Source organism: Oryzias latipes, chromosome 1, assembly GCF_002234675.1.
Source record: "Oryzias latipes chromosome 1, ASM223467v1".
NCBI classification, from domain to species: Eukaryota; Metazoa; Chordata; class Actinopteri; order Beloniformes; family Adrianichthyidae; genus Oryzias; species Oryzias latipes.
This window is the reverse complement of record NC_019859.2, coordinates 32,156,042-32,171,965: the sequence shown is the minus strand read 5'-3', so window position 1 is coordinate 32,171,965 and position 15,924 is coordinate 32,156,042. Positions and strand designations below refer to the sequence as shown.

At 38.8% G+C, this 15,924-nt stretch overlaps 1 protein-coding gene across 1 annotated transcript in view; it reads right to left on the bottom strand.

The window, feature by feature from the left end:
- Positions 1-6,077: 6,077 nt before the first annotated feature.
- sgcz (sarcoglycan zeta) overlaps positions 6,078-15,924 on the bottom strand; it is a 450,656-nt gene continuing 440,809 nt past the window's right edge. Inside the window, exon 8 of the mRNA XM_023960554.1 lies at positions 6,078-11,443. Within this exon, the coding sequence (XP_023816322.1) occupies positions 11,237-11,443 (207 nt within the window). The 3' untranslated portion in view covers positions 6,078-11,236. The remainder of the gene's footprint in view (positions 11,444-15,924) is intronic.

Genomic DNA, 15,924 nt, shown 5'->3' with positions numbered 1-15,924 from the left:
TGAGTTAGCTGCCCCACCAGTCATGGAATTTGATCCACTCGGACACCTTATTGTGCAGATAGTGATAAATGTGTACTGGCACAGGAGTGCACCCACGCAAGTCTCCAAACAGGCAAAAACAATCTGAGGAGATGCTGAAGCTCATGCCCTGGGACACATGCCCCAGAGCCAAAATATGAAGTCTGTCCTCCCACAGACTGAGCTGTAGAGCTGTCTGACCAGCTAAAATGTAATATTCTCGAGTTTGTGCTGATGATTGATGAGCCAGAGTGGCACAGGTTTTTCATTCTGGAAGTTTCATGTCCAATATGAACTCTTCTCTTTTTGATGAGGAAATTGAATGAAAAAAAGAACAACAGTTTTTTTTTTTTCTGTCATGTGGTTGTTTTTAGTTGAATTTACTCCCCACTGACATACAGTAACACATGCCAGTGTGCAGTGCCATGTGTGTGCAGGTTATACATGGGACACTTTTTGGAAAAAGATCTAATGCTAAGTATGATCAATAAACTGATCACAGTTTTTACATTCAGTACCTGTAGCAATCAAAGCCCTGGTAACAGACCCTGCAACAACTCAAGAAGACCAAACTTCAGTGGAATCTGCATAAGTTGGCAACATTGTTTGACGGGGTAGTCTCATGGAGTTGAAACTGTAGAGACTGATAACTTAAAGTCCTACTCCAGTCATCCTTTGTAAAAGAGTTTAAGCAGAAGTAAGCTTCTGCTTATTTCCCATGATTCCTTTGTTTACACTCTCTCCCGCTAGCTTCCGTTCCCTCACAACCTGAAGCTAACAATAGCTGTTCAACGAAAAAGGCGAGCAAAATTGGAGCTATCCAGCCGTATAGTTTTGAGCCAGATACCAGACAAGGAAAACAAAAATGTTAATGGATCTATTTTTGCAAGTGGATGCATCGGAATGGATGCACCTGAATCACCTATCGGGGTTTATACAACCCAACTGATAGCTTAAATCCTTTATATGACAGAAGGCTTGTAGCTTATGACAATCGTCCTCACATATATGTTTTGTAGGTTTGTAAAAACCATTCAATTTTGTCCCTCATGGTGTTGTGTCAGAGGTGCTCTAAGAATATAAGGTCCTGGGCCCCCTACAAAGGCAGACTGCAGAAATACAGTGACTGTATCAGTCCATGGTAGTGAAGAGGGAGCCGTGCTAAAAGGTAAAGCTCTCAATTCACTGATGTTCGCCCATCACCAATGGTTGTGAACTTCTGGTCATGATCGAAGAAGATCCTTTATCACAAATAAGACAATGGAGAACAGAGATAAGTCTGTAACAGCTAGGATCAGGGTCCACCCCACCCTTAAAGATGGGGTGGACCACAACAGATTTCAGAGCAAAGAGAGAAACTGAAAATATTTGTATTATTTAGACTGTTTTATTAGAATGCAACCCTCAAAATGTTGGGATCCTTTGAATTTTCACAAAGTATACAGTATTATTTTGCATGCTGTTTTTAGTTTATCGACATTTCTGTATCATCTTTAGTCTTTTACTGTTTATGTTTGATTTAATAGTTAAATGCCGTCAGATTTAAAATGAGGTATGTTTATTAGATGTAAAGCTGAAATGATTTGTGGCAGCATGCACTTCTTTTTAATGTCTTTTGGTGCTTTCAACCTCTGTCAGAGGGTTGATACCTACAGCCCTCTAAAGAACATTTTCATTTCATTTTAGATTTGTACTGAAGGCACAGCAGGGCTTTCCATTTGCATGTGTTTTATACTAAGCTGAAAATTGCATTTGTTGATGTTTTTGGATTATCTTATTTGGGATTTTACTAGAAAGCAGTGGGTTGTCTAAACAAGCCAAAGCGGATTTGGCCATGGAGGCTGCTGATGTGTGTGTGTAGGGATGGGGGGTGGGGGCGCTGAGACAATTTCACAGGTGTGCATGTGCAATGTTTGTCTTGAAAAGTTGGCACTCTGAGTTTATCCTAATGAGCAAACGTGTATGCGTTGCTCCTGAAGAGGCGTTTGTGGACACAGTGTGTGTGTAAGCTTGCATATGTTAGTGCAGTTGTTTGTGTGCGTACATACCTGTGTGTGTTTGTGTGAGGGATCGTTTAACCCTTGCGCTATCTTGTGGGGCCCAGATGACCCCACCCTTACATTGACGTGTTCTCCCTACCATGACAAAGGTGGATAAAGGTGAAAAGATTTCATGTAATCCATGGACACCAGTGAAGATCACAAATCATTGAAGAGAAATCTAGTCTAGTGGGTCTAGATGACCCAACTCCCAACATTAGCACAAGGGTTAAATCTACTCTGCACTGTACATAAAAAGATACTTTTTAGTCACAGATACAGAAGCCAAATGGACTTCTTTCTGCACTCTCAATCTGAATAAAGCCATGTCATACGGTTATTAGCAATTTAAAGATTTTCGTCTTCCCGACTGGCTCTCTTTATTAGTTTCACCTTGCTGGTACCAGGTTGGACCCCCTTTGGTCTTCACAACTGCCTTAATCCTTTGTGGTGTAGATTCACTGTTGGGATCTGGTGAATGTGGAGGCCATTTGAGTACAATGATCTCATTGTCATGTTCAGTCTCTGTTAGTTTATCTCCAGTATGTATGAGTGCACAGTGCTTACTGAAGAAAGTGGCTCACATGTGCCCGTAGTTCATAATTTTTCTATGGCCCTAAAATATCTTTTGTTGGTTGCATGTAGACATGAGTATAAAATTGTACATGTGCTGGCTTGTCAGTGAGACAAAAACAGAAAATCAGCCTATACTCTCTTGTACCTGAATGTCATTGGCTGTCATTGGCACTAAATGGAGCAAACACCCCAGGCCATCACATTTTTCCCCTGGTATCAGATGTTCACAACACCAACAACAATAACACAATAATGATGCTCTCACTATCACAGCTTAACAAGATAACTACTAGAGGCCATTCCCACTACCAAGGTGACCTCTGGTGTGCTTTATGTGGACAAAAAGTTTCAAAATCCCACATGTGGTACTACAACTACTAATGATGATGATAATAATAATAATCATCATCATCATCATTTTTAGTTGAAAAGGCACTTAAAACACCAAAGGTCACAAGATATACAATATGTATGTATGTATGTATGTATGTATGTATGTATGTATGTATGTATGTATGTATGTATGTATGTATGTATGTATGTATGTATGTATGTATGTATGTATGTATGTATGTATGTATGTATGTATGTATGTATGTATGTATGTATGTATGTATGTTGTTGTTGAAAGAGTCATTTTGAAGTAAAGCTTTTTCTATATAGATACATTTTGATGCTTGTCAAATGCTGACTAATGTCTGATGGAAGTGATTTCCAGATTCCCCATGGTGCTGTGGTGGACAGAGGGCACAGTGAGGTGGATGGAGGAGGAGGATCAGAGAGATGGAGATGTGGAGGAGGTAAGATAAATAGAGAGAGAAGTGGTGAAGGGCCTTGTAAGTGTAAAGAATGCTTTTGAATAGAATTTTGAAATGAACAGGGGGCCAGTTGAGTTCTTTCAGTGTGTGGGTGATGATGTGAGAGTTTTTATGTCTCCATGATGATGCAGGTTGTAAAGTTTTGGACCAAGTAGAGTTTGTGGAGCGGATAGTGTGGAAGACCATATAGATGAGAGTAGCAGTTATTAAAGGGGAATGTGAAAGGAGGTGGATAAGCACAAAGGCACAAGAGATACTGGTGAAAGTAGTGGATATTTAATTGTTTGAAACATGCTGACCAACTGAAGTTATTGATATAGTATTTGAATGATAGAGTGCTGTTAAAAATGAAACCCAAACTTTTACCCCGGAGGGAGAGGGGATACAGAGAAGAAATCAATATTGACTTTTGTTTGTTGATGCTTAAAGCCTTATCCTCAGATACCCGTACGAGAGGTTGACCCATATGGATGCTGCAGGTTTTTGGGATGCCACTGGCTCTACAAACTGTGGATGTAGAGATTAGTGGTCTTGCAGTAGAGTGCAAGTGTGTCTTGCAGTTTATCTGCCCCTAAGAGACGTCATGCAAATGGTACATAAAAAATGTTTTGCATGTGGTAAGTGTATCGGGCAGTATTTGTAAGGCAAACATAGGTTGTATGCACTTCTGTCGTACAGTGCCTGGATGTAACATTCTAGTCATTAGCAAGATACGGGTACTGGCTTCTTTCGGACCACTTGCAAATGCCAAATGCAACACAAACACAAGACGCACCAATGCAGACAACATATAACCATCTCTTGAAATACTGAAAACCTAAGAAATCATTGCAGGTGGCTGTGACTGTCTCAGGAAGAAACCAGAAGAAAAGGGCATCCAGGAGAAGTCACAGCCAACCTCCACAGACCAAACGAAAACTCATCAACAAAACTCAAACCAAGGATAGTTCATAACTCCGCCTCACAAAGTCTGGCTGGACTGGATGGTCCCCATGGAAACAGGTGATGAGATCCTGGTCGAAGATGCAGCCCCTTGGCACCCAGTGGCAATCCGCTGGACCGTAACCTTCCCAGTCCACAAAGTGTTGGATACCTTGACCATCTCGTGTATAGAGGCCAGGAGTTGTCTGTCTGTGTAAGCAGCTTAGACCTTATTTACCAGGTGATTTATTGAATCAATTGCCAAAAAAACAAAACAGACTTTTTTAACAGCACCTTAATAGCATCACAATATCTAACCAAGCATCAGTTAAGGACTATGAATTTTCACAGATCAGTAAGAATCAAACAGGACTTTGTTTAATTGATTTTTTACTTCAAACCTGCTTAAATGGGACTGGATCTTTTTATTGAAACATTTTTTTTTGTCAGTTCAACAATGTTTGACTTCTATTGATCTTAAGATTTCTATCCAACATGGCAAAGTTGAGATATGACTGTCAGTGTCTACTCTTTTCAAAGTTGGGGTGAACTTAGGTAGAGAAAACAGACTCACTGGATTTGTGTATCCATAATTCTTAATTTATGCACACACAAGAATTACACAAACACACACATAAATCCAGTGAGACTATTTTATCTCCATATAAATTTAACCTTCTGCTTGATACCAGAGTAAAAAAAGACTTCACAATTTATGGTTAGTAATCAAAATTGTCAAGGAAAACTGTATTTTAAACCTTACCTTACTAGTATACATTTATACACTTCCCTTTCTCTGTTAACTATTAGAGCAAGTGAACTTCAAAATATTAGGCCCAATAGTATTTTTGCTTGCTGTAAAATAAGGTTCCAAACTGTTTATTTTTATGGAGAAGATTAAAATAATTTTGCCACGTATTCTCTCACCTGGAACCTGATGGTTAGAACACATGGAGTGATACAAAATTTATAAAAACCACAAAAGAGAGAAAACCAATTTTTGTTAAATGCTCACCATTTTACAGGTCAGTGGACCCATTTTAAATGGTCATAAAGGAAAGTATCAGTAAGTGTTGAAAAAGCATTCAGTTTTTCATCTGTCTATGTTCATGTAAAGGAAAATACTCAGTATCCCTTTGTTTTTTGATGCTTATGACACATTGACAAGTAATAGCAAAATCCCTCTTAAAAAGTGGGATAGAAGAAAAAGGAAAAACTGTCAAAGGATTGCGACAAGACTTAAGAAAGATCCGAGACAGAATATTTTAACTTTTACATACCATACGGCTGCAAAAGATGCTGCAAAGAAAGCGATATAATGAAGGACGGACCATCTTACCATCCTCACCTGGAGAAAAAAAGTAGACAATTTAACATCATTTTGTGTAAGAAAAGCAGAAAAAAAGATCAAGCAAACTTCCAATTAATAAATCTCAATAGGAATTTTGATAATTTTGTTTAGATTATGTAGTTTGGAGTGTAATCAAGTAAAACATTGTGCAGTTGTACAAATTGGATATTAGCGTGAAATCATTCCAGGTATGGTCAGTTATTACGCAGATCTTTTTTTTTTTTTCAGGGGGTAAGAAATAAATCTGTAAAGAGTGGAGAGAAATCTCCAGTGAAAATAGTGTTTTTAATGTGTTCTTTAGCATTTTTCTCATGATGGAGGACTTTTTTTTCATTCAAATCATGATGAAACAGGAGCAGATGAAAAAAAGGCAGTTTGAAAAGGCTTATTGTTACATAGGTACAAACTACAATTGGCGGGCCTCAAGCTCCCTGCTCCATTCCTCCATTCCAATGCATCCACTTGTAGACAATTTAATGCCTTAACGTCCTCACTTTCCTTAACCAAGCTGGCACCTGGCTAAAAACTGTGTGTCTTGATAGCTCAGGTGTGGCACATCATTTTTGTTGTTCTTCTAACGTTAGCTTGGGGTTGTGAGGGGCTGTGAGCTAGTGGAAGAGAGTGTAAACGAAGGGATAACTGGAATTAGCTTCATGCCAACAGTCTCGCCCACAACTCAGAGGCAAATTTCTAATTTTCTAATTTTCCTGCTGCACTGCAAAAACTATGTCCTAACAACACACATTTTTAGGTTTTTGCCTCAAAACTGTATCATCTTAGTTAAAAGGCCACTGGAAACACTTTTACAACAGATCAAAAGATGATTGAAGTGGGACTATAAAGCAAACATTTTAAACAATGTAAAAACTCCAATCCAGAAATTCTCATTAAAAACATTTTATTTTGTATCATATTGGTATTATATACACAGCATAATTTGTGCTTTTTTATTCAAATGGATGAACTATAAGGGAAAATCATTTACAAAACTTAAACTTTAAATGAAGGTTGAATGATTTGTTTTTCTTGTTCTTTCTTTCTTTTTAGGTAGGGCGTCTGAAGCAGAGAGAAGGAAAGGAAAGACAAATAAATAACCAGATAAAGGCTGGCAGGTTGCTTGCATGTTATCAAAACACTTTAAGATGGTCTAATATGAATATTGAGAATCTTCACACTTTTGTGTGCTTTCACTAAGAGTAGCAAAGACACCTGTTTCAAGAAAATACACTTTTTCTTGTGGATCCGTCACAAACAACAGAACTTTCATGGAGAGAATGACTCCTGGCAGATACGACTATTTGAGCTAATGCCGATGTTGCTGTCAAGGTTAGCTAGCTCAAAGCCAAATCACACTCTCCACCAGGCTTTAGACACGTTTTAAGTTCCTCAGTTTCTCCTGTTACTGCCTGTTTCAAGATGTTGACTTATAGATTGCATGAGAGAAGCAGATAAACTCAATGTAAAAAAAGTAGAGCATGGACTTCACAAGAGCAGTGTAGAATGAGAGCAGAACAAAAAGGATTTTCAAATAAAATTTGGATCTGTAATATGAAGAATGATGGAAAATAGATAGATGAAGAAAAAACAAAGGATAAAAAAAACCCACAGAAGAAGGCTAAGTAGAAAAAATCTAGAATAAAGATTGAAAGGCGAACAAAATAAAAAACAAAAAAGAAAAAGCCAGAAGAGTGGGCCAATGTTAAAGTAGGAAAAATAAGTGTGCAAGAAAAGCAGACGGTCTTTCAAAGAAAAGCAAACTTACAAGCAGGGAGCCTAGCATGAAATGAAAGAAAGTGGTGCGGTCATCGCTGAAGATTCTGCAATGGAAAGTTTAGTCACAGAGTAGAAAAAATGTGTTGCCTGCTGTGGCATCATCCCCTGGTTTACAGCTGGAATACAGAATGCGGATCATTTCTAAGTACAAGATTGAAAATAATAGGATTTTTTTTCAGGTCTTAAAACTAGGCAAATACAACCTTACTTGAAGGGAATATGGCATTTTCAATTGCATCATTAATGTGAAATAAAAGTTGTAAAAAAAACTAGCCTATATCACATCTAGAGTATTTCCAAACACACTTCTGCATTATTGCACTTTGTCAGCTTATTATTGGTAAGTATGGCCTATTTGATAAAAGTAACACTTGTATGGTATAGCAAGTTTGAGATGTTTTAACTGTTGTTGACTATAAATCGACGATTACTTCTGACCAACAACTAAATCTTCTTAGGGCCAGACTTACAAGCAATCGTTTGGCGTGACCAATGAATCTTATGGGAGTTATTCAAACAAGTGGTCGGCTGCAAACTTACTGCTACCAAGGATGGGAAAGTGGAGTTTGTTTCTTTTTGTGTCCCAAATCAGTTCCTACTTAAGACAAAGCCAAAGCATAAACTTGATGGTTCACAGGCATTGTGTCAACTTAAGACTCATCTGCAGAGAACAAAAAAATAAAAAATAAAAAATGATGGAGCTGTAAATCTAACAGCACTGGTGAAATGCTTGGCTGACTTGGCAAGTGGAGCAGCTGCTACAGTTATTCCTCTTTGACTTTTAAACCTTTGCTTTGATGACAACATCCATTCATTTCCTTAACCTCCTGTAACATATTTGGTTGTTACGGGGCTGCCAAAGTCTGACCTGGAAACGGTTGGGTGATACACCCTGAACAGATCGCCAGTCTGTTACCATAATGATTTGGTAAACAATAGTGACAGAGCTATTCGAGTTTAGTCATTTGATTTCCTATTTTATTTTGTAAGCGTTACAATTACCTGTAGATGTTTTTCTTTTTCCTAAAGTGTAGTTTGCTAAGGTCATAAAAGTTTAATATGCAGCTCTAGTTTACATAAACTTGTCTCAAAATGTTTTGAGACAAAAATCCATGTCTTCATTACATCGAGGCTAGATTACCCCGTCGCCCCAGAACACTAGAACGCAGCTACTCGGGTTCTGGTTGAAATCTTTAAATAATCCATACCTCTCTGAGCTTCTCACTCCAACCCAGTGCTTCAGGTCAGTGGATCAAGTAGCACAGTCCAATAGGAAGCTCAGAAGGGAACAAGCAATTTCAATATGTTCACTGAATCTGTGAAACGTGTTACCACTGAGCATCCGGCAGGCTTCCTCACTGTCCATTTAAAAAACACTTCTAAGAACACATTTTTATTGCCAGGCACAAGACTCTGCTCTACTGGGGCTTTTTTTTGTTTTTTTACTTGCTCTTGTTTTTATCAATGTCCTTGTTTTACTATTGCAGTATTTTTAATTTCTTCCTTTTAAATTCTTTTAACTTTTTAATTGATATTTTTATTGCTTGTAGATTTTCCTGTACGATGCCTTGTTTGACTTTAGTCATGTTAAGGCACCATATAAATAAAAAACAATGAACTATAAGCAGAAACGTAAAGGCTTGCCGATGTTTCCAGCATTCATTTGCATGAGAGTTTTTAGTGTGGATGGATCTTTTTAAAGTCCTGTTTAGGTCATTTATTTAGGGCATTCCTGTTTTCCTGTTCCTTTCTAGAGATCACAGAGCTCAGAACATTTGTTTCTACAGTTAAAGGTTGACCGTGGTTTTATTCTGAAAAGTGGTTTATCTAGGTTTACTTCCTGTGTAGACTCACCTGTTATTCATCACACATCTTTCTTAGGGCTGGCTTGTTAAGTTTTCTTAGCTGTCCTTGTTATTTTTTACAGTAATCTTGACAGGACGTTCGGTTTGACTATTTCACATTTATTTAAATATAAGCTTGATCTTCATGAAGCTGCTTTTTGATCAATTCGCTTTGCGTTTGTGCCTCACCCTCATCAATAGCCAGTCCCCAAAGACTCTTGACTGCATTGAACTAAATGAAATTGTAGCAAAATCTAGGATTTACTGAGCCTATATGAGGCAGAGAAATTACAATTTTATCTGCAGCAGTTCCGCTTGTGTTTGAGTTTAAATAGACCGTGAAAAGGTCCAAACCCATCAAAGGAGCAATGACACTAGATAAGCATGTTCCTAAAACCCAGACCACAACTTTATTAGGATTTTGTGGCCTGACCTTAAAAGACTAGTGTTACATTAAAAGCACAGCAGGGCATAGTTTAAAAAAAAAAAAAAGAATAATTACTGATAAACATTATTAAACAGGCCACTAAATCATGAACTTATCAACACTTTTCTCATTTTTAATCTCAATGATGAATAGAAAGGGAATCTGTTCATGTCAGGTTGTTTTTACCCAGTTTTAAGACACTCTTCACACAACTGTTAACGTTCCATTCCTAATTTTTTTTTTTAATGAATCCAATTTCCGAAATATCTAGACAGTAATAAAGAAGAATTTAAAAAGAATGAGAAACCTGGCTCAGCTGGTTCCTTGCCTGAACACAAAAAAACAATTGTTCTTTTCCTTTCCTTTTCCCATCCTACTTTGATTGATTAAAATGACCTTTTCTTTCCGGTGCAACTTGTTGCATAGACAGAAGAAAATAACTACAACATGAACAAAAGATCAAAGACAGAGAATGGGAGATAAGGGGGGAAATCTAAACACCTAAAGTGCACGAGAAAGATTTCAGTCATAAAGGCTCAATCTTGGGGAAAAAAAGGAATAAAAAAAGAAAAGAGCATTTGAAAAATCAGAGCAGTTACAGAATAAAGAGATTAGCCACAATCAGTTTTGTTGGATACCCTTTTTAAAGAAAAGTTTAGGAACTTTGTCGTGTTTCAGGTTCAGACTGATGCAGAAAAATGGTTCAAGTGTGTTTGTGTTGCTGGAAAGAGCAGGGGAAAAGTAGGGGAAGGCCTTTCTGGTATACATTGGTCCTTTAGGTAGCCTCAGCTTCCCACAAGACAAAACCATGAACTGATTTATTGATTAGCTACCCATAGAGCTTAGCCAACATCCCAGCTGATGTCTGATGTCCAACTGATCACTTCATCTCCATGTCTCCAATGGGCTTGCAATTTATCTGAAAATCTGTTTGTTGGTTAAAAAAAAAAAGGAATAGGAGAACAAAAGCGTGTTTTCCTGGAGATTTTGGTCATACTTCTTGGGGCAATTCCTCTTACTTTGATACATCATTATGGCGTTAACTATTAAACTGAAAGGTCAGCCCCCAGGCTATACCTGCTTGTTTTTGTCCACCTGAAGTCTTTGTACCAAACCATCTCTTGCATTTACTGGTGTCTGATCAGTTCTTATTCTTTTAGTGAGATGGCATCTGCCTTGCACAGGCCGCAGTCCATGGCGATTCATTCTTAGCTGGGATAAGCTCGACGTTTGGCCCCAGTCAGTGTTGATCTGTTAGCAAACATTAGCTTCCTGCCAAGCTGTAATCCACGTCATTTGATTGCTGAAAGAACATGAACTTCTCGCCATCCTTCACTTCATGTAACTCCAGTCCTTCAGCTAGCAAAAGACTCCCTCTGGCCATGAACCGTGTTGACTTAATCAGCTGGTTGCATTAGCTAAATACACCATGGTCCACACGTTCATTTCTCTTCATAAGCCTCCAAGTTTCAGCTCCACAGACAAAAGTTACTGGTGGTTTGGCAGGTGGAGCCTGTTTCGGCTGGGGAGAGGTAAAGCTTTCCGTTGGCGCAGGCACACAGCTCATACACAGTCTGTTTGGTATAGGTGGTGCCTGGAGGTGCTCCTTCCAGTGGGTCCACAGCACTACCAAGAGGAATGTTGCCTAGCTTGATAGTATTGGCATCCAGAAAGATCTGTGAACATAAAAGAGTTGAAGAAAGTTTGAGTCAGCAATCACATCTCTTAAACATTTGTTAAAGCTGATGGCAGAAATGTGATTAGGCTGATACAAATTGTTCATTGACTATCCTTAGAATTAAATAACAGAACTACTGTTTATTAACATGACTCGGCATAAGGTAATAGCGAGGTATGAAGAGCTTTTCTATTGTAAATGAGTCTCATTCTGATATAAGTGCTGGACAGAAATAAGAGGGAGAAGGCAAGAAAAGAATGTGAAGAATTGCTGGTTGTGAAAAACAGAGACAGAGACTGAAGGGCAAAGCATACAGCACAAAAAACATATACTGTAATTGCAACACACTGCTATATATGTAATTATTGGATTTTCTTCGAAAGCCTTAAATGCCTGATAAAGCTTAAGGTTCATTTACTTCATACACTTTTTTAAGGTTAGGGTCACATGAGTCTGAGACCTGACCTTTGTAGCCAGGCTTCCTAGAGAGGTTATAGGAGAAGAAAGAACTAGCAACTGCTATCATGCATGTCATGGAAATGTAGAAGAGAGCAATTTTGCCAGAACCTGCAATCTTAATCCCTTAATCAGAAGCAGCAATGCAGGGGTTGACCCGAATGGATGCCGTAGGTTTTTTGGGTTATTCCCTCCCCAGGCATTTCAGGCCCAGACCCACGGAGACTGACGCTGGCTCCCAGACGAGAAGCTCGCCAACACAGGGGAGTCCTGAGCCCCTCTACCACCACCCCAGAGGCAAGCCAGAGCTACCCACGACCAGCCCACGCTGCTTCCCCACAGACCACCCACCAGCCCCACCAAAGACCAACAGGGGAAGTTACCGAGACCGGCCATTCGGCAGGAGGGCTGACACCAATGACTAGCGGTGGGCTCCCAACAGGGCCTGGGCACAGCTACCAGAGCACAGGGACCCATTTGCTATAAGCAACGGTGGAACATTTTTGAGTAGCCCGGAGTCTAAATGTAGATAACCTTGCCCACACGCCGAGGACAAAGTTCACCCAGCTCAGATTTTATGGACTGCCCCACCACACGAAAAGGGAGCCTCCAGACCAGGGGCACAGAATCCCTCTGTACACCCCTGCACCGACCACCATTCCACCCCACCCGGGTCAAGGCGGGAGACAGGGTCAGATGTGACCACCCACCCTCCACCACCGTTAAAATTGGTGGAGTGGGGCAAAACGGACGCCTCCATCAACCATCAGCGGCGTCCAACCACTCAAACATTCCCCCAAAAGGGATATGTAGTTGGCTGCAGTCTATGAGATCATAATCTCTGTCTTTATCTTTTTGCAAAAAAGTAAATTGGGATTTCTCCATAGTTGTCAACATTTCTGAAATTCTGTTTATGTTGGTTTCATAAGCGGGAATCCCAATTGATGAAAAAATAAAAACGTGAAATCAATTAAACAGTGAGCTCTGAATATATCAAAGTTTATTTTTGATTAGAATTATGAAAAATTAAAACACCTTTCGCGATGCTAAAACTCACTGCTGCAAAGGTTTACTGTTCTCAGCTCTGTGATTGTCGACATGCTATGAATTTTACATGATTTCACGCAAAAAGAAATGAGAGCTCTAACTGCTGTTAGATGTTCAAAACGCCCCATTACCAGCTCCTATCAACCAACATGTCAGGAAAAGCAGTTCAATGGGATGTCGCTTTGTAAACTCAGATTAAAATAGATCTTAGCTGCTGTATTTGTCGAAAAATAAAGCTTCACCCAAAACTTTCAAAGTCTGTGCACTACTACACATCCTTGTCTTCAGATACTCCGTAAAACATTATTACGATGCTGATAATTCTTTGTGTTTTGGCAGACGGATCCCACTCAAAAAGTGCAGAATTTAAAGGTCATGACTTCTATCTGGAAAGATGCATTTGAAAAAGTCAGGCCTTTACAGAAAATACTTGGAAGCTAATCATATATTTCCATATTTTTTCTACTTGATCACTTGATTTTTCATATAGCAGCTGGATAGCTCAGTTAGTTAAGTGCAGGACTGGCACATGATTCCCAGGGTGTGCAATGATGCTTCATCCAGTTTGGGTCCTTGGGCAAGACTCTTTGCTACTGCCTAATTATGTAGCCACAAGGGGGCACAAGTTTGGGTTCCCCTGTGCCAGTCTTCTGGATAAAATACAGGGCTGTGTCAGGAACAGCCTCGGGCACAAAAAATCCCTGCCAAACTACCCATACAAATCAGTGAAATCTGATTCGCTGAGGAAATCCCAGAAGGAATATGCCAAAAGGTCAACAACAACATTAAATTTTTCACATCTGCTTTTACTTTTTCTGTATTTTTGGATTCTGTTTTAACTCTGGCATTGTCCTCTGGAGGATCCTTCACACACTGGCCAATCATTCTCATGGGACATGGTTGTTGCATTGGGATATTCCAGGTTTTGTTGCTGGCTTTGATTTGGTGGTATCCTAGTGACATCCCCTGTGATCACAATTGGGTCCGTCTCTGGCGTGGACAGTTCTCTGAATTATCACGTCCATCAGCATCAAGAAAGGTTTCTATTTCTATTTACAATTTTACTTGTAATTCTGTGTCATTTATGTGTCATTCCATGTCTCATTTTGTTGGGTGCGAGGGCTTCGGACGGTGGAGGACATTCTGTGTGTTTTATTATTTTTCTAACCCTCAATGGCCCTCATTTTTTCATGTCACACCCCCCCCCCCAATTTTTTTATTTTAGGTTTTGTATTGTTTGGCTATTGTCAATTTCTGCTTCCTAAAACGAACAAACAAAAATCAAATTTGTTTAATTACCTTTAAAAGCTGTGAAGAAAATTGTTGTTGGGTTGGTATTAAACCTCTAAAGCAGGGCTCTAGAATGAGACCAGTTTGGTTGCTTGTGCAACTGGATTTTTTAATGGTGAGCCTAAACCAAATCCATGGTTGGACTGGTGCACCCAGACATTTTATGGGTGAAAAAAGCATAATCTCTGCGACTCTGAAAGTCTCGTTCCTGTGTGTGTGTGCAGGTGAAACACCTCGAAAAGGAATGATTGCTTTTGTTCATGACAATGTAGAGATAGAGATAGAGACAGTCTTTATTGTCATTGCAACACTGTACAACGAGATTAAGGTGCAAAATAGTCAAATAGTAAAAATAAAATCACAATAAATAGTATAAAAACAATATAAAATACGGACTGACTTAAACAACAGACATAAACCACACATCTGAGCCGTTCAGTTTGGGTCTGTGTCACATACTCGTTGCCGCCAGCAACGGGTACGGATGTACAACAAAAGTTTGTTAAAATCCTTGAACATCGGACCGTCAGCTCTACAGTCTTTTGTTTACCGTTACTTTTTAACGCATTTAACGTTATTACAGCAGATTCTGAAACTAAGAAAAGGCTCTTAGCACTTATATGCAGCACTGTGCAGTTGTAAAGTGTTTGTGTTATCAATGTTTATCAGCTGAAGCTGCCGCAGAGAAAAGCAGCTTTGCACCGCAGCTCTGCGTTAGTAACGCGTTACGTAGCGGTAAAAAAAGCCGCTTTTCTCAACGTCAGAATGAGCTGATTAAGACTTAAAAAAGTGTTAAATAGGTGTTGCTGCAATATTATTGGTGTTAACTACAGTGGCCCTGAAGTTCAAATCACATCAACAATTCACTCAGTGCAGAAACATCAGAAAGATCACAAAAATACATAAATAATAGAAACTAAATACAAAAAAAATTTGAAAAATAAATTTTTAAAATGTAAAAACTACAAAACCATGTGCTAAGAAGTCCAGTTATTGATTAATATTTTTTTTTAGTTTATAAACAAATACAGAAACGTGAATTCTCTGGTTAGCTCAGTGCAGGCTGCAAGCTCTACTCTACTCAGGACACCACTGCAGCTGCAAACACACATAAACATTGGACCTTGAAGCCAAATAGGCAAAAGTGGAGCCATAATCCTTTTCTGCTTAATCAATTATATTTTCAACTAAATAAAAAAAACGAGTTAAACCTGAAAATCTAGGTTTTATTTATTTATCCAAAGTGCATAAATGATTTCATGGCGTATAAATAAATGAAGAAACAACCAAAGCTGATCATTTTTCTGTGATGTAATTGACCAGACTAGACTGGGATTTTCTTGTTAAGTCAGTTTTGCTGCACCTCTTCATTTTTTCAAATGTTTCATCTCTCATTTTTAATTATACAATATGGCCTACGTTGATTGTTTTCTTCTCTTTTTATTCCACATTTGCTTTTCTCTTGATTTTTTTCTTTGTTTTGCCACACCAGCAGATTTAGAGGGCGATGTCCAGGAAAGTGTTTACCTATCAGCTGTTGTTGTCTTGAAAACATCTTTTTTGTTTGTTGTCAGCAAAAACCATTTTTGCTCTGTCTAACCCAGTTTGAACTTCAATGGTCGAGAATAAACACTACCATTGTAACAGCCCATTGAAGTACCAGTCAGTTTATCAATCAAATTGTTT